This window comes from Leptinotarsa decemlineata, unplaced genomic scaffold (assembly GCF_025532065.1).
Source record: "Leptinotarsa decemlineata unplaced genomic scaffold, Ldec_3_MD MMD2_P_RNA_scaffold_11, whole genome shotgun sequence".
In the NCBI taxonomy this organism is placed as follows: domain Eukaryota; kingdom Metazoa; phylum Arthropoda; class Insecta; order Coleoptera; family Chrysomelidae; genus Leptinotarsa; species Leptinotarsa decemlineata.
The window spans coordinates 4,833,319-4,852,545 of NW_027412525.1; the positions used below are offsets into that span (position 1 = coordinate 4,833,319).

At 33.2% G+C, this 19,227-nt stretch overlaps 2 protein-coding genes across 3 annotated transcripts; one reads left to right on the forward strand and one right to left on the reverse strand.

Annotated features, from left to right (window-relative positions):
* Nucleotides 1-1,688: 1,688 nt before the first annotated feature.
* LOC141480342 (uncharacterized) lies at nt 1,689-13,781 on the forward strand. Its single transcript, XM_074170261.1, has 3 exons — nt 1,689-1,845; nt 1,897-1,980; nt 13,555-13,781. Exons 1-3 carry the CDS (start codon nt 1,800-1,802, stop codon nt 13,704-13,706), a joined length of 282 nt encoding a protein of 93 aa, XP_074026362.1. The 5' UTR covers nt 1,689-1,799; the 3' UTR covers nt 13,707-13,781.
* On the reverse strand, nt 13,765-18,481 carry LOC111504853 (uncharacterized). 2 transcript variants are annotated; one of them, XM_023159563.2, is made up of 5 exons: nt 18,302-18,481; nt 18,070-18,166; nt 16,629-16,943; nt 16,089-16,238; nt 13,765-14,112 (listed from the first exon to the last, which is right to left on the reverse strand). In XM_023159563.2, exons 2-5 carry the CDS (start codon nt 18,154-18,156, stop codon nt 13,978-13,980), a joined length of 687 nt encoding a protein of 228 aa, XP_023015331.1. In that variant the 5' UTR covers nt 18,157-18,166; nt 18,302-18,481; the 3' UTR covers nt 13,765-13,977. The 2 variants fall into 2 exon arrangements, with proteins under 2 accessions (XP_023015331.1, XP_023015330.1); XM_023159562.2 differs by having other exon boundaries at nt 18,308-18,480.
* Between the last annotated feature and the right edge of the window lie 746 nt (nt 18,482-19,227).

Here is a 19,227-nt window from a genome sequence, read left to right on the forward strand (position 1 = left end):
GCAGAAACAGTAGACCTGACAACACTGAACACGGTGCTCCTCTTGTGTGATTTCTTCATCAGTGGTGGGTTGTTTCGCAATATCTCGCAGTTTAATTGCATGTCGAAAAAGTTGAAATAGTTTTATTTTTTAATCAAGGTAATCGAAATAATCATGAGGCCACAAGATTGTTTGATGATTTTTTCTCAGATGGACCAGCCTGTAACTACAGCTGCAGTTGTAGGTACAGACAAGTCAACATTCCATTTCATTTTTCATCCCTTCAGAATCTATTTTGTTTCCGAATTGAATGAAGATGATCCAGATCAAAGACTACAGTTTTGTGAAACCATGGAACAGTCAATTGCCTCACAACTCAACTGCCTTCATTGGATAAGTTTCAGTAACGAAGCAAGGTTTTTTATAAATGATTCTGTTAATAGACACAACTGCCGATACTGGAGTGATCACAATCTGCGATAGATTGAAGGAGCCCAAATAAAAAGTCCAGAGAACTTAAACTTGTATTTACATGTATTTATCTGTATTTACCGGTATCTTAACGGACGGTCATGCTTGCAACTTTTAAAAGAAGCTATCACATCTGGGAATTATAACTGATATTGAAAATTGTGCTTTCGACTACAATCCAATTTCTCATGGGGATGGAGTACCTCCGCACCTGTAAGAGAATACCTAAACGAGGAATTTCCTAGTCGGTAGAATGGGTTTAGATGGCATATTAAATGGCCTCCAAGGTCTCCCGACCTCGCTCCCTTTAACTTCTTCTGCATTGATATGTAAAGGAGCAGGGATTATCAACAAAATCAGCAAACTTGCAAGAACTACGAAAACGAATCACTCACAGATGTGTTCATTACTATAACACCAGAACAGAAATTCTGACAAACGTAAGAACGGAATTTGAATATATAGATTGATAGTCATTTTGAACATTGTATGAAATAGTTTGAAATTTTTTTCACGACTGTCATTTATCACTGATATTTCTTATTATTTGGAAACGGGTGGCCGTAGACACCTCTAGTTTGTGCAGAAATGTTTGTTTCTTCAAGTCCTTATTTAAAATAAGCTATAATCGATATAGGGTTCCATTTGAGATTTTGGGTCACTGTTCCCTGATGCAGTCCCTGCAATGGTAAATAAGTTGTGAATGCATAAAGCTAAAATTTTGTTTTTTTTTCATTAACTTCAGAGATATTAGCCTGTACTAAGACTTCTCGGACACTCAGTATATTTTCCATTAGTACAGAAATGAGAAATATATGACCTGTTTCATGACATATCAAATTGTTTGACAAATGTATTGAGGAGAGATACATACGTATTCAAAAAACAAATAGGTATTTCGAAATAAAAATTTTAATTTTCCTACACAACAGAATCTGACAAATGTCTGCTGAAAAACAACTACTTCCCCTGCTCAATGGAAATTGAATTAACCAGGAAAGTGGTTGTTTTCCAACAGACATTTGTCAGATAATGTTGTGTAAAAACGTTGATAGAGATGAATATTTCGAAATATTCATTTTTTCCATTCATGGCATAAATATTCCAAATTAAAAATTAATGGACAGAATATATTTTTTTACTTCTTGTCAGTACTTTCTATAGCGATAAATTCCAATGATATGAATCACTCTGTTTACTCATTATTCTATTTCATGATAGAAAACAAATAAAGGTGAAACAATTTTTTCGTTCAAATACGACATCTAATCTATATCGGGCTCTGATAAGATAAAAGCAGCAAAATACTAACCAATCTTTCACTGGATACATCTTTAAAACACAGAAAAATGAAATTCTTCAAGTCAGGAATATATTCTGTTGTATTTTTGGCAAGTGAGTATATGCGCAAATCACTAAACAACAATTATCATCACTATTTTTTAGTTATATTTTCTTTGGTCACTGAGGAAGTGGAAGGTCGAAGGACTATTTTAAGAGGGCGTAAAACACTGACGAGAACCTATCTTCGTAAGTAGATGTTTTTCAATAACGAGACATAATTTCAGTCATCAATGCAGTAGGTACTGCTCTAAACCTAATAAATTCATTTTTGACTTTTTCCTAGACATTCCTTTTATCTGAACTTTGATGTAGATTACTGAGATTTTCTGTCACACTCTTTCTATATGAACATTTTACATTGAATTATATAAAAACATTTTTTCCTATTCAGTTTGTATTCTAAACATTCGTTATGGAATTGAATCACATATTATTCCCAGGATCGCTACACACTATATAGTACCTACATGAAAGAGGGAAAGTCTCACTTGCATGGAACACTGTCATCCACTTGCCTTACATTGACTCTTTATAAATGTTTTGAATAAGTGCGTGGAGCGTCTTCAGTATTCATTCATATATTCGGGAATAGTTGAATAATTCTTTTTCATTGAAATTGAATATCTCTTTGAAATAACCTCGAAACAATGCGAAAAATCGATTAAATCCTGTCAAGAGAACTATTTTTCCCGTTTATCTAGGTTGACAAAAAAAAATTGAACTATTGAAATATTGAAAGAACTTATAGGTAAACTGTCTTCATATCTTCAAAACCGTTCACAATATATAATATTTGCGAAGGAACAATTTTACTGTTCTCAGAAAGTTATTCATAAAATTATATTGTACGGATAGATGACAAATACAATAAAATATTATTTCTTTAGAATCTCCGCAACCGTTGGAGATATCGTTTTTATCTTTGGCAGTTCTACAACGTGTTTGTTTTTTTCACAAACCATTTTTTTTCAAATATCTCTAAAACCTACTGAAAATATCAATAATCGAAACTTATTACGTTGGTTCGAATGATTTACATTTCAAATATTTCACAAAATCGGATATAACTTGCCAGGGGTGTATTTTAGGTATAGGACATTCTTCATGAATTTGATATCTTTTTTTTTCGTAGTATCCAAAAATAATAGTGTATGGTTTGCATTTGAAAAAATCGTGTTTCATCAGTTTTCTCGATGTTATGGAAATTTCGACCACCCTGTAAATTATTTTCGAAAATTCAATGGACCTGTTCATGACTTGATGCTTAAGGTGTGATTCTGTGAAATTTCACATTTTCAACTGTTACTGTCTATGAGTTATGATTTTTTTCGTAGTGGTGCTGTAACTGTCAAATTTTTCAGAAAAAAATTAATATCTCGAGAACTAATAAATTTGGGTATGAAAAATTCAAAAAGGTAATAAAATACAGGGTGTTCTATTTGAAATAAGGAAGTTACCCTCAACTTCCGGTATAACGGAAAGAGAACGGAAGTTGCCCTCAACTTCTGGTATATCGGAAAGAGAACGGAAGTTGAAAATATTTTAGTTGAGAAGGCCATTTTGTAAAACCCACTACCACAAAATTTCAAGTTTTTATTTTGAATCGTTCTCCATATATTCGTAACGAACGCTCGTCGTGAAAGACCCTGTATGTACACAATTCTAAAATTATTTGGAAAGAACGGTTTTGACTTTCTACTTCTCCATCTTCATACAAAAAATTATGGGAATCTTTCAACGCAAGGAAGAAAACAATTTATTTTAAAATAAACTCTTCACAAAAATGTGTACCTACATCATGTAAAAGAAGTAACTTCCAGACACAGGAGTAGAAAGCCCAAAAATTAATCTCTATTGAAAATATACCCCTTTCTAAAATTATTTCTTGAAATAAATTTTTTCAACGTTAGTTTCAACGTGATTGACAATGTTTCATGGTGAATTTCATTAGTTCGGACTTCCATTGTCTAATATGATATAAAATGATTTGAAATTCCTGAAAGAATCAATAAAATTAGAACGAATAGCTGAAAATATCAATTATATTAAGCAAAAAATCCTGAAATGAAATTACAATGAAATGAAATACAAGCAACAATTGAAAATTGAACAAATAAAAAGAAAAAATTAAAAGATTTCAAGCCAAGTTACTTCACGACGTTTCGATTGTTAGTATCCACAATCGTCTTCGAGAGATGACTGTGGACTTATCTCTCGGAGGAATAAGTCCAGCCTCCATATTCGTCAGACATGGCTCCGTGTGACTTTTTCCTATTTACAAGCGCATATGACATTAAAAGCGTATTGCTGAAGGCTATCCAAAAGATTCAGTTTGGGAAGTGTTTCAAAGATTGCAAGAAGCCTGACATAGGTGCTTAATATCTAACAAGGACTATTTAGAAGGTGAAAAGTGAAAACTATCGAGGAGAGATACATACGTATAAGGCAATAAATATTTAATAATACCAATCTCTCCCAACTATCTACACAGTAGGGTGTGGTAAACGTCTGTCGAAAAACAAATACTTCCCCGGCTAATACCACGCTGGATATTGAATTATATTCGACAGACATTTATGCAAGATTCCTCACAGAGGCTAGTCTCGCAGATGTTTCTCGTTCATCCAGCAGCAGGACGTTTACCACGCCCTATTGTGTAGGATTATAGGTAGTTGGGAGAGATTGATATTTCGAAATATTTATTGCCTTATATTTAGAAGGCGACAACATCAATGTTTCAAAAAACGAATATTCCCATTTTTCAACATACCTAGTATATGACTGATGCATTGTCACAATGCTTGCTTAAGGTGAGTTTTTCCTTTCGAAACAATAATATATACAGGAAATGTGTAACGTGTCAAGTGCATTAGATAAATGGCTTTTGTTGTTTTTTCTGAAGGAGCGATAAATAAAATCGCGAAACGTTACCAAACACCTAGATTGTGTGTTTTATTTTCCAATACTCTGAGATTTCCTTATAAAGTTATCTACTGAATGCTATTTCTACGAAAAACTATACAGGGCTTTTCATGATGAGCGTTAATTAGCCGTTTCCGACAAACTATTTAACGGATCAACCTGATAATTTCACAGTATGCATAAATCACAGAAATATCACTAAGTATTAAAAAAAATGTTGAATATCCAAAATAAGTGATGAATTCAAAAAAACGAGCAAGAAAACCACGTCAGTTTCCGTTTGAAACACTTTATCTCGAAAACGGTTCAAAATAGAAATAGTATTATCTGAACAAAGTTAATATAAAATTGGATGAAGAGCTCAAAAATGTTGAAATATACAGGGTGTTTCATTTGAAAAAATTGAGTTCCACTCATTTTTTCATGAGATCAAAGTATCTGCATTTTTTGAAGACCCTGTATGAGGCAAATGAAAATATTACTTGGAGTGAAGATCCTCATAGTATCACTCCACTCCATTCCAAATTTGATCGTTTTAGTGCGAGAGAGTTCAAGATTATCAGCATTTATGAAAGTTCATGTTTGGTAAAAAAAATATCGAAATTAATTTATATCATCTAAACGGTGATAGATAGGTATAGGGAAATAGTATATGAATTTGTTGACAAAGTGATAATGAATCATAAAATGATATTATATACGGGGTATTCCATTTGAAAAATCAAAGAAGCCGCTACTTTATAGTAGAAGCGACAACGCCGCTTCGTCTAAAATATTTTAGGCGTGTAGATCATAATATTGACTTATGCATACTATGGAATTTTCAGGTTGATCCGTTAAATAGTTTGCCAGAAACGGCTAATTAACGCTCATCATGAAAAGCCCTGTATTCGTCTCATACAACTGAAAATAACCCCAATGGGTTCTACATTGTGAAACTTTCGTGAAATCTTTATGAAACAAGTATGGCGATCATTTGAAAGATGAGATATATCATCGTCATGTCGAAATATTCTCAGTAATACTTTCATCCATGATATGGTATAGCTGATCTTCTACCTTTACTTTGAAACCATCAGAGCATCATTAAAAAAAAAGGAAAGGATAAATCTTGGGAACCATTCAACCTTCAGATATTACAAAAGGTATCATATTTTTCACTAGTTCTAATTGTAGTACTAATATGCAGGAACGACATACTTCATTCGTGAATTATTGAAAAATTGAACATATCAATGAGATATTAGTAAATTGGAGTGTGGAGTATGAAGATTGAATCGAAGAAAGCAAAAAAAGTAATTTGTAACGACTGGTTTATAGACCAAACTTTTACTCGAGGTAAATTGTCACAATGAAAATCAGCTTCAACAATTTCACTTCTACTTTTACCTCCAACGAGAGTTCTCTACTTTACAACTTTTTCTTTAAATTTGAAATCTTTGAATTTTTCCTTTGAAGATCACTTGAACATCAAGAAACAAATTGTAAATACCTTGTTCTGAAATATTTGCAAAAAAATAAGTTTAATTATTTTGAAATTAAATATTTCATGTTATAGTAAGAATACTACCACATGGTCAGTTTTTTATTATTATTATAGGGTTATAACAGATTTTGCTACATGTGTCATTCATTTTCAAATATGGTCCTATAAAGGGTATTTTAGGCTTTTTATATTTTTGATATACTAGTGTAAGCAGAACATTCAACAGATTTCTGACTATTGTTTTCTGCATTCGAGAAAACACCGTATTTATCATCAGCTTAGCCATAATAGTAACTTTATTACTGGAGAAATGAAATCAGTCAAAGTAGTAACCTAGCATTATTTCCGCTCATTAAAAAGCAATAAACAAAAAACAATTGAGTGGTGCGTTTTTGACTGAAATGGCATTTTTTACTGAAAATCATTGCATGTAATATTTTTCGGATAGAAAGTAGACAATATTTCAATCGAATCAATAATTTAATAAAATTGTTTCTTCTCAGTATAGGTACTCAAAGACGTCAACCCATTATTGAACCTTAAAAATTTTCACCATGATCCTGCCGTTGACAGCTTGCAATTTTTTCTTCATTTTTTGTGAGCTGTAAATATCAGCATAGCATTCATTATTAAATTTTTCAAATAACCTCCCAGAAATCAAAGAGGATGAGATCAGGAGATCTGAGAGACCATTTTTTTATCTTTTGGTTGTTTCAAAAGTATTTTCCGTTTTTATTAGTCTATATTTCTAAAGGTGCTCGACACATCTTAGTCTGACACATTTTGTATATCACTCAAATGTGGTGTGATGAAATCTCTGGTATTTCCTCTTATTAGTTCTTGTATTATGTCGGGCAGAAATGTGTGACTTATGGTATCAAACGCCTTAGCCAAATCTAAAAAGATGGTTAAACCAAGTTATCTTTTGCCAAGGTTATCATAAATGCATGACCTCAACTCTAAAATAGCATATTGTGCAGATTTTCCCCCTTTAAATCCAAACTACATGTCCGATAGAATCTAGAGTTTTTGTAGGTAGCTTGTAATTTTGGATTTTATAATTTTTTCGAATATTTTACTGAATTCGATTATCAAAAAGATCGGTCTGTATTGGGCACTTCAGTCGGCTTGTCTCTATTTTTGATATGGGTGTGATCACTGATGTTTTCAGTAAGAGGTATAATGTTCTGTTACTATAGAGCAGTTTATAATATGGACAAGAGGCAAGAGGGTCTGCAATATAATGTAATATTTGTTTTATTGTTTCTACTTTCATCATGTCAATTCTAGGGGATTTTCATCTTCCGACTAGCGAATTTAATTAATTACTGTGGTAAAAGATGTTGGATACATTCGATCTAATTAAATTTCACTAGTTCGGACTTCCATTGTCTAATATATAAAATGATTTGAAATCCCCCAAAACAACTAAAAAAAAGAAGAATTAAAAATTAATAGCTGAAAATAACAATTATATTAAGCAAAAATAACCTGAAATGAAATAATAGTGAAATAAAATACAAGTAAAAATAGAACGATTGAACAAAAAATAAAGAAATGAAAATAAAATAAAAAGTTAAGAGATTCCAAGCCACGTTAGTTCACGACGTTTCGATTGTTAGTAGGGGAGAGTGTTCCACAATCAGACACAAAATAGGTTTTGCTAAATATTAACCTTATTTATTGAGCAAACGAAAATATGATTGTCACTAATACAAATTAAGGCTGTGCATAAGGTTCTATGGTAGTACATACATCATTAACCAAAAAAATAATTCAAAAAAAGTTTGTTTAAAAATGAAAGAACTGTTGTCTGATTGTGGAACATACATGTTCCACATCCAGACACGGCATGTTCCACAATAAGATAAACCTTTTAGTACTGTTTTAACGAACTTCTAAGGCTGAAAAATTAACTTCAAATTCAATTGTTGCCGTTTTGTTGTTCCCACGTGTGATGGTTTTGGTGACATCATCCTAATTTTTTCCAAGTATACCAAAGAGACGTATTCTATTAACTTCACATTCCTTATCTTTTTTACATAATACTTCAGCTATGTAGATAATAATTTTTTTCTTTTTGTCTATAAATTCTATCAAAATAAAATTGGCAACTTCTGGCTGTTTATTAAGCTTGTCTAGAAGAGGTGGTGGATCGATGCCTCCTACAAAATCAATATCATCGTCAGAATCTTCAGTTACAAGCATCGCCGCGTTCTCATTTTCTTCGTCTGTTGAGTCTTCATCGAATCCTACTTTTCTTTTCATGATATTTTTCTTCTTCAAGCTTTTTTTTCTCTCTCTATCTGTTTAGTTTTTAGGGCGATCTTTTCTGGAGTGTCGGTGGCGATAATACTTTTAGCTTTTTCTCTCTTCTTTCTCTGATTCTTTCGTTCTTCAGCTTTTGGGTATCCTTTGAATTCTTGAGGACTTACGAAAGTTTCTGTTTTTTGATTTTGTGTGGGAGTTGTGTGTTAATTAACTAATGCTGAAAGTGAGGAGACAGACATAATTTTTTCTTCATTACAGCTTGATGTTGACGGTTGATTGGGATCTATACGTGGTCGGGTTTCATCATTGTTTTGATCCACATTCCTATCAGTTACGCTACTAATTGCAAAGTCGTCATCTGTAAATATGAATTTAACTAAAGTATAAATCCCAGTTTTTCGAAATCCGGATTTTATATTAGCTTGGCGTCATCGATTTTTCTAATGCATTATTAAACGGGTATCCCAGGGTGTTCTAAAAGCCATGTTTGTATGGCAGTATTGTAGAATAATTTGAACGAAAAAAACACAGAGACATCTAACGGTTGCATCTTGTTGGGAGTATGCGGTGGTAAGGTCAAAATGATCATTCCATTTTCCTTTGCTAGATTCATTTCTTCTATCGTCAGATGACTCTCGTGATTGTCAAAAATTAGGAGGGAAGGGTTTTCTTTTGTGCTGGACGTATGTTCAATGAAGTGCCTCACAACGCTTGGAAACAACTCACGAGTCATCCATCCAGAGTCGGAAACCAATCCCAAAGTACCATACACTGCTCCATAAGTGACTTTTTTAATAATAATAATATAATAATAAATGTCAATAAAATAGCCCAAAATCTGATCAACAGATTGTTTTTGTACTACTAGTTCCAAAAGAAAAATTAAGGCTTATAATATCAAATCAAGGATAGAAAAAACTTACCTAGGAAAATAAGTTTTTTGCTGAAAAATGCTCAAATCTAAAAGAATAGCGTTACAACTTTGTTTACTAAAACTGCGTGTGTAACCCTACTATCCAAACGAAAAACATCAAACTCGCGGCTGGAATTTCAAAATTACATGCTTTGTCTGATTGTGGAACATGTCTGATCGTGGAACATTCTCCCTTATCTACAATCGTCTTCGGGTGATGACTGGACTGATTCCTCCGAGAGATGACTATTTATGGGTCGTTCGAGTACTTTCACTTATCCACGCTTTCAATTTTTTTCCGCTTCACTGGTTCAATGGGAGGTGACCGTTTGGCGGGAGTTGGTCATTTTTCGCCACACATTTGTGTTACTTTTATCTACCTGCCGAAGGTAGCCACAGACTGACCGTGAATCAGGTCCTCAGCAAAATGTAACATGGTCTATCAACCTGAGAGTGGATTGTTCTTCATAAGAAAATGCTTACTGATTTCAAAAGATACCGATCAGCTAACACCCTTGAAAAATATTTTCTGCTCAAAAAATAGGCTCATTACATTTTTTCTGCATGAAAAAAATGCATATTGTTTACAATAAAGTAAAAACATCAACCATTGAAATCAGTCACAGGGTAATAAATGACCTTCGGGTCTGAATTAAGCGATCCCTATATACTACTATGTTTAACAGCTATCGCACCCCTACGAACGATAACCCTCAGAAGTCGAAACTTGTGTGAGCTAAGGACTAACGAGGTCTTACCTTTTAAAGTGTGATTTCTAATACGGGTTGGACGATAGCAAGTGAAAATCACAATCGGCCAAACGTATTATTTTTTAATTTAGTTTCGTAGTCTGGCTGCCGCCAGATCACATGGATTGAGGATTAGTGGGTGACTTGGTCAACAGGTGAAATTTTTACCTTTCAATCTTCACAGAGCAACGGCTTGGTTATGCCACCAATTATGTCCTCAGAGATTGGATTCGGCCATGGCTTAATTGCATGGTCTTTTGAGGGTTTGAGGGAATGAAATAATATTAGCAGAGTTTCCACAAACCAACTTTACTGATGAATAAAGTCGGCGGAATAATTGGATTAACCAATTGATTAAATAAAAATTAATGAGTGAAGTTTGAACCTAAACAAAGCAATATTGATACTATTCTGGTATATATGATTTACTGAATATTATTTAAACTGTGTGCAATTTGAAAGAAAAAGAAATATATAATTATTACCATGTGAAAAATATTAACAAATCAATGAAGAAAAAATGACAGGATAATTCCTCTGACAATTGAATTAACATCACTCTGAACAGAGTGAGAGGTATGCTTTACCTGAATTCTACTGGATCTGCTTTAAAACCAAAATGAAACACAACTATGAGGAACTATTACGATACCCACTTAATCGCTCCTCCCTGATGTATAACGTAAGAGCATGCAATAACCTACTAACAATCTAAAAATGAAAAATTGTCAACAATACCTTAGGTGCCAATTCGAAAATGTAAAACACATACTAATGCAATAACATGAACAATAGGTATAGATCAGAATTTTTAAGATACGCTCACCAACTAATTATTGTAGAGGGACTCTTCTGAAGTCTCCAACAAAAGTCACTTTTTCCCAAAAACTGTCCAGAAACTCGAAAACGTTCCCTCAATCAACTATATACCTCAATAAACACCAATACCGAAGTCACTCCACGAGTTCCTTTAATAATTTCACAAACTCTGTAGGAAGTCCAACCGACCTACTTCTGAGTTCGTACGCTTCTGACTTTTTACCTCAAGTCAGCTAGCCAAATAACACTCGAATCTGTTTAAAAAATCTGTTTTTCCGTTAATCAGTCGCCCCCATACGAACGTCAGTTCTCAGAAGTTGAGAAACTTGTGCGAGCTAAGGACTAACGAGGTCTTACCTTTTAACGTGTGATTCCTAATACTCTCAAATATCGAGATCACTTCTCGAAACAGTGACTTGATATATCTTCGTATTGCAGTACCTCTAGAATTTACCCAGAACTCCATAGGAAGTCCAACCGACCTACTTCTGAGTTCGTACGCTCCTGATTTTTTACCTCAAGTCAGCTAGCCAAATAAAACACGAATATTTATCACTACTGACATCTCCTCGCGACCCAGTGTCTTAAAACACCTAGCGTCTCAATCCCTTAAATCTTCCCCGGGACCTCCCCAAAGGGATCAACCGCCCCGGTCAAGAGCCTCCAAACGACCTTTGGGTCCACGTACGACTCCCTTTACCTCTATTCAACTAAACCGCGAATATTTATCAATACTGGAATCACCTCGCAACCCAGTGTCTTGAAACACCTACCACCTCAGTCCCTTCAAGAGATTTCCCGGCGACCTTTCCAAAGGGGCCAGCCGCCTCGATTAAGAGCCTCCAAACGACCCCGGGATGCACGACTCCATTAATTCTTTTCCGAAACTTTCCACCTTAACTCTATTAGGGAATGTAATTCAAATTATCTCAGAAAAATTCCTATTAATCAGAAAGAGTCTAAAATTATTTCCAAACCTGGTACCTACTCTGAACGTCCTCTACATGTCCGGCGGATAAGTCCGCAAGAATTACCTACAGACTCCAGCTATTTCTAATGTAGCAAGCCTGCTACACATATATATGTCACTGCAAGGGTTATTTTTCATATTTTCTCTGTCTCGAATAACAAGCGCTTTGTATGTAGTACTAACCCAGATGGATTCATTAATTTTATCAGGTCATTAAAATTAACGATGACACTCTGAACACTCAGAAAATAAAATTCGATATTTATTATACTTTTAAGTACTTCTGGATACTTATAAAACACATGTGTTTTCGTATTTAATACTTAACGAAATAATATACCTACTTATACTTTATTACAAGAGCTGACCTGATATGCATATCAATATGGTATAAATCCATTTCCCAGGAGCATTGACTTTTTGGATAAAAATACTCCTTTCATTGAAAGGAAAAGGGAAACCAAAAATCCGTATGTCGAATATTTTACTTAAGTTGGTTATTAAAGAGATGGATCTGTATTGGACACTTCAGTCTTGTCTTCAGCGGAAACCGAAAAACCTTATGCTCTAGTAGTTACATTTGTGATATATCTAGGTATTTAGTGGAAATACAATTAATTATCAATTCTTCATAAACACATAGTTTTGATTCCCGACTTTCTTAATTGCTTTATCTCATCATTTTATCGTTTGCTTTTATAATTAAAATCTCATTTTCAAACAGAAGAAAATTAAAAAAAAGGCATTTTGGCATTTCATCCAAAAGTAAAAAGGATTACCGAATTATATAATATAAAAATTATATATCACAGTGTTTTCAGAGATATACCGAAATGATAATTTAAATTGTTAGATTCATATTCAGCATTGAAAATTCTATAAATGCAGACTACTCTGAGTACTAGACGGAACATAAGAAGATTCATATACATTTCAAAATTCAGTTATCATTCATTGGGACTAAGAATTTTTCCAAAAAGTAAAAAGCATTCTGTATCGAGATAACTGTATAGAGTTGACTTGAAAGTAATATTCCAATAAAAACAAATATTCATTAGGAAACAAAAGAATTTTTGAGTACTTTTGATTTCGAAAAACAGAGCAATGAAAGATTGTTATGCATAAAATCGTAAAAATGCTGAAGTTTTTACTTAAGTTAGCCCCTATATTTCATTTGAAAAGTCAGCTGTGAAGGACAAATAAAAGAAACATATTGGCGAATGGTAGAATACTCGATGGGAAACAATAAATAAACACTCGTCACTTTACTGACTACACCTCTTTATTCGGTTATCTGTACAGAACTGAGCTTTCTCATCTTCAGAGTTAAGTAACAACCTTATTAATTATTCGGGATAACTTCATTATTTGATACAGTAAATCCTAATGGTGTGCATACACTAAAGCCAATAAAATATTTAGTAAAAAATACCCAATGAAAAAACGTGTTTTCCAATTCATTATTTTAGGAATTGCATGTCTTAATTTGCCTTAGAATATTTCAAAGTTATGAAAAAATTTTAAAAAAATCAACCTATGCAAGTTCTATATTTTAGAAGTCCATTTGATATTGTAATTAGTTGAATATTTATTTGCACACAGCAAAAAGTTAAATTACTTTATTTTTTAGGTGACAATGCAGTCCCAGCATACGTCATAGTGATACTCGTTGGAATAGGAGAAATCATTTTGGGAGCTATCCTGTATGTTATAATGAGGAAAACGATAATAGATTCTCCTTTATCAGGGAGTTACGCAGTGGCCCCTACTCAAGAAGCATAAATCCCATTGAAATTGTGACTGTTTACTTTCTTTGGAAAAATGTGTATAATAAATACAATTCATTTATAATATTTATATTTGGAACTTAAAATACTTACAAAATTACCATCTACATGATCAAATAACTAATAAAGTTCTGTCTCAATTATAATAAAAAATGTGTTGTTTCTGAAAATAAACCTATCAAAGATTCATCAATTAGTTGGAATATTATATCCAGGTGAAATTTAACAAAATAGGATTTTCATTTAGATAAAATTTAATAGTAGGTTCAATCGCTATCAACAATAATGTCCTTCAACTTGTCCCAGTGCAATTCCACGGTAAGATTTTGGTTGTTATGGTGGACAACATCCACAGTGACAGGAGCATACAGATCTTTATCCATAGGGGACCAGCCAGTATACTAGAAAGAAAATTATTTTTGAAAATATTAGAATCCTCTTTATTGCACCTAATAGACATAACCTTTTTCATTTATTTAATTATGTACATTCATTTCACTATAATGCTTGTAATATTGATGCTAATTAAAAACAATTTATTTTGTTTAATATACAAAGACAATCACACAGGAATGGTTCCTGACTCAGGCTGAAATACAGATATGTGATGCGAAAAAGACAAGATTAAAATTTAACAAAATTGATTGTATTTGGCTGCATTCATGATAGCCTGTGAGATATTTTTCTTCAGATGGAGAGCATATGCATTTAGATATTCTAAAGGGATATTATTTTGCACATGAGCTACTAAATATGAAAAGGATGCTTTGGAAAGTGAAACACTATGAACAGAAATACTGAATCTGCCATTTATGTTTCTTAGTGTTCTGTTGTGGATGTCCTTCCTTCGACTTATTTCTGAGATAGTCCAGTAGCCAAAATCTTATAGACACGGCAAGCATAGTGAATAAAATGTGTTTCATCAAATTTCAAAAGTTACAGTTTCCTGTGGGCTTGAGAAAGGACTGCTGTTATGAAACGAATGCATTATTTCTCAATTTTTTGCATTTTGGTATTTCTTTCAGCTGATAAGCAAGGCACCTATACTATCAGAATTTTTGCTGTTCTCGGGTTTATTAGCTGTGGTCTGCAGGTTTTTGGGCAGGTATTATCAAAGGCGATGTGGCAATAGTCAATGTGATCTACCTTGCTGCGATACACAAACTGAAAATGGTCCTGATGTGTTCGTACTTATTAAAGGACTCAAAAACCTGCAGATCATGGCAAACAATATGTTAGACACCGGTCGGGAAAGCCTACACACTATGATAGGATCGTTAGTGTGCAAAATTTCAAGAGAACTGCAGAGCATTTTTCAGTGGTAGTTTCTAGATTCTGTTAAGGGAAATAGTTCAAGGTTCTTTTTGCAATGGCACAATTGTTTGGAGAATTTGAACTGCTAGTCAAAAATAACAGACATTTAACCGCATAAACAGAAGGAATAGGTGTGTTGTTGATACATATAGGGAATTCATAAACGGGTTTAAATTTGGAAAAAATCTTATATTTTAATTTTTAGGTGGGTTTAGTAATAGAGAAATTTTCTCAGTCCACTTGTGCAGATTATTGTTGTAACTGCTGCAAGTTGATGTAAATATAGAAATGGGTGGGAGCGAGTACCAAACCTTGAGACAAAACATTATCAAGAATTCAGGTGTCTGAAGCGAGTACTGTTAGATGGACATTTACAGTGACAAATTGTGATCAATTGAAAGGGTAGCCTTTGAGCCAGTCTAGGATTTGATCATTTCCTTATAAAATTGACGCTTGAGAAATTTTAATTACAGTTCCATGCTTAGAACTAAATATAATACCGTCAGATTAAAAAAAAAAAAGAAAATCACAGAAAAATACAATTTTTAATATTTTGATGTGAATACTGAAGTAATAAATATAAACCACTGAAAATTCCCTGATATTTTACTATTAGGAACTGAAACTGAAGAACTGTTTCAACAAAACAGGGATTGGCTTGCAATAATTACAGGGCTACATAATTCATGTTAAGGACACAAAATTAGGATGTGTGATGGGAGACCTGAGCTGCAGGTAACACAACAAAGGGATACAGACAGCTTGTAATGTTACTCCAAATTACATCCAGAATATGACAAATATCCAACAAAGTAAAGTAGTACATTGAACAAAACTGTCATGAAACAATGGTAAGACAAACAAAATAAGCTCTCAAGACACTGTAGACTGTTTTTCAGATACTTAGAGAAACAAATGATAGATCGTAGTTTGTCCATCAATCACTACTTTCTTCTCTATTACTATTTCGGATACATAAAAATAATAAAATTTCTAGGGATGGTTATTTTCAGGGCATCAAAAACTATATGTACAATGTAACTACAGACACGAAGATACTTACAATAGAGGTATTTTTATGTCTCACTTTGCCCTCATCATCAAAAGCTTCATATTTTTGGAGAAGGGCTTTACCATCAATTCGCCATATACAGGCATGTTTTGATGGATCTCCTACCTGGGCATCCTTCTTAAGGATAACGAAAGAACCAGTCTGTAATAAAAATATAAATTTTGATTTTTTTCACGTTCAGATTATGATTAACAATGAATAAATATGTATGTAAATACATTGTTTTAAATTTCAATTATGATTTATGGCATTAAAATTGGTTTATTGAAGAAATAATGGATAAGAATCATTAATTTTTAATAACTGATTTAAATTGACTGATCTCTGCTACCCTGACATTTTTATATTTGATAATATCATATAATGAGAAATTACAATGAAATTAGGTTTTCCTATCCTCTAGGAACTGTCTTATTACTTGTAACTCACTATCTTGACTCAGTCTCTCAAATGAGTATTGCTTCAAATGTATTGTAACTTGTACAAATCAACATATACACAACATATATATAATATGTAAATACAACTTACCGAATAGTCCTCGGAGAAAATAGTTTTGGGCATGAACTTTCGATGAATTCCCCTTGCTGTCGGAACAATTGAGATTGCTACCTTAGATTCAGAATTTGTAGATGTTTTGCCGGTGCTTGTTTTGCTGTTATCAGAAGATGAACAGTCCTCATCTTTCTTTGCAACTTTTTGCTTTTTTTTATTCACCCCATTCTTCGATGACTTTCTTTTTCTCGGTTCACTGTCTGAATCTTCTTCATCGGTACTCTCAGGTTCTGCTACAGTAATTCTTGGCTTTTTACTAAGTCGCCTTGAAGAGCGCCTATTTGATTTAGTCTGGAAGTGAATCAAATCAACAATGTCATTTGTCAGTAGAATACTTGAGATGTATACCCCAGTTAACATTTCATTAAACAGCATGATTTTGAAAAATGAGAATAGCACCAAAAAATATAAATGTATGTCAAACATTTGAAAACAATGAAAATACTAAGGAAATACCCATTAGTATATGGTTCTACATCTCACTGAACATCAGGACATAACACCTTTTTTGGTACTTGATGTACATTTTAAGATCTAAATGACATTCAGTTACTCAAGCAGATATCTCACAAAGGATTAGTAACAGTAACCCATAAGAATTTATAGGTACTTCAACAGTTGTTTTGGTTACATATCTTAAGCATTTTCTAGACTAGCTGTGATAGAACTGGTCATCCTACAAAAATACTGCTGCCACACAACAGAACTGTAACATTCTCCTCGGCAAGAGTTTCAATGAATAAAAAGAGAAGCATCTTCATATGTGTGAACATACGTTCAAGTTCAAATAACCACTGATTAGCAGTAAATTTTTTTTGATAAGAATTCATGCTGTTCATGATTAAAAAGTGAAGAGATATTGTACGAGAATTTCCTTGTGAACAGGTAATCCAGGGGTTTTAGAATGAAAAATCCCCACTTCACTTCAATCTCCACAATCAAGTTCCTGAAATAGTGGCTGTATCTCCATGATCAATGGACAAAAATTTATATATCCTATAATTTTATAAAGAGCAAGTTCTGTAACCAAAAAAATTCCATAGAAACATATATCAAAAACAGTAGTAATTAACAACATTACAATTAGGAATTGTGATGCAAAACAAACTAACACAATAATTAGTACTAAGACCTCATAGGCCCACCTATATGTATAAATTTAGTTGTAAAGATTTATCGTAATTCATCTACTAATGATGCTTATTTGGTCAGCAAAATGCAAGTTGAAGAACTGTACTTCAATTTTTGTGAGGAAAAAAAGTGTTCTAGGCCAAAGATTTCAATTCTCCTATCAAATGAGCCTAAATCCTGGAGCGTTTTTTATTTACTGATCCCAATATAAACTCCTTGTTGAAATTATCAACAACCTTGTTACATACAACAACTACAGTAAATATGGAGGGAAAAGTATACATACCTCTTCGACGCTGTTCCATTCATCACCCGAGCTTTCGTAAACATCGGGGTCATCCTCATTCTCGGACAAATGACTATTTTTACTCATTGCAAAATTTCTGAAAAAAAACAGTAAAAATCGCTATTCAATATTTTTTTAACAAACGATACGCGCCATCTATGTAATCAGCACGTTGACGGTATATAAAAAGTTGTTGATCTTTAAGAAAATAGTTAATAATAATTTTACTCACAATTACCTTCAATAGTATGAAGCCTCCTAAAGACTGGAACGATCTCTAAGTTCGCAAACTTAAATCTTTTGCACAAAAGTTAACATAAAAATATTTTTATTCTTATAAATTCTGGAATGGAAGCGAAATACCGAACTCCAAAATGCAATAAGTGCATATGGCATATACATACAGAGTTTATCTGCAGTGTTGCTTTCTTCACAATCCTTCATAATGCTTGGCCTCAGCTACAACGTGTTGATTACCCAGAATGAATAGGGATAATTATTTTCCCTTATGAACAAAATGTACAAACACTCGACTAGAAGCATAACCAAAAGAAAAAACTCTTTCCTCAGAAATAGTAAAAGAAATATGTTACGAAGCAAAACTTAACACTAGAACACTATAATGATCTATTCTTCTTATGCGTAGCATAAGTGTTGTACTCTTTGTGTATGTACTCATTTGTATATAATAGTACATTTATATTAAAAAAAAAATATCTGTTTTTCCGTTAATCAGCTATATAGCTGATAGCATACGAACGACAGCTCTCAGAAGTTGAGAAACTTGCCAAACTTCTATGTCAGTGTTGTTGGTTTGAACAATCAACCGATAACTGCGGTAGCAGAAATTTAGGAAGCTAACCTGGAACGCCATCGGAAAACGAATCCACATGTTTCTAGAAATTATATGAAATCGAAAAAGGTTATTGCACTCAAGCTGCTGGAAAATAATTACATGAAAACCAAAAGATAAATATATATATTGGGAAAAGTTTGGGGCATTTGAGGATAACTTCAAGTGGGTAATGATTTAATCACCGACGACTGGCAAATTGCTCAAACTAGCAGGGCCATAAAAGTATAAGCCAGTACCACAGAACTACCTAACTAAGTTATAGTTCTGTGGTGGCAATAGACCACAGTGTAGTTTCCAAATAT

What these genes read in the sequence shown, in the direction of transcription:
- LOC141480342 (XM_074170261.1), top strand. Translation starts at nt 1,800, where the DNA reads ATGAAATTCTTCAAGTCAGGAATATATTCTGTTGTATTTTTGGCAA. An exon ending in TTCTGTTGTATTTTTGGCAA is followed by an intron (nt 1,846 to 1,896) that starts GTGAGTATATGC and finishes ACTATTTTTTAG; the next exon opens with TTATATTTTCTTTGGTCACT. An exon ending in ACTGACGAGAACCTATCTTC is followed by an intron (nt 1,981 to 13,554) that starts GTAAGTAGATGT and finishes TTTATTTTTTAG; the next exon opens with GTGACAATGCAGTCCCAGCA.
- LOC111504853 (XM_023159563.2), bottom strand. Translation starts at nt 18,156, where the DNA reads ATGAGTAAAAATAGTCATTTGTCCGAGAATGAGGATGACCCCGATGTT. An exon ending in AATGGAACAGCGTCGAAGAG is followed by an intron (nt 16,944 to 18,069) that starts GTATGTATACTT and finishes ATTCACTTCCAG; the next exon opens with ACTAAATCAAATAGGCGCTC. An exon ending in GACATAAAAATACCTCTATT is followed by an intron (nt 14,113 to 16,088) that starts GTAAGTATCTTC and finishes TTTTCTTTCTAG; the next exon opens with TATACTGGCTGGTCCCCTAT.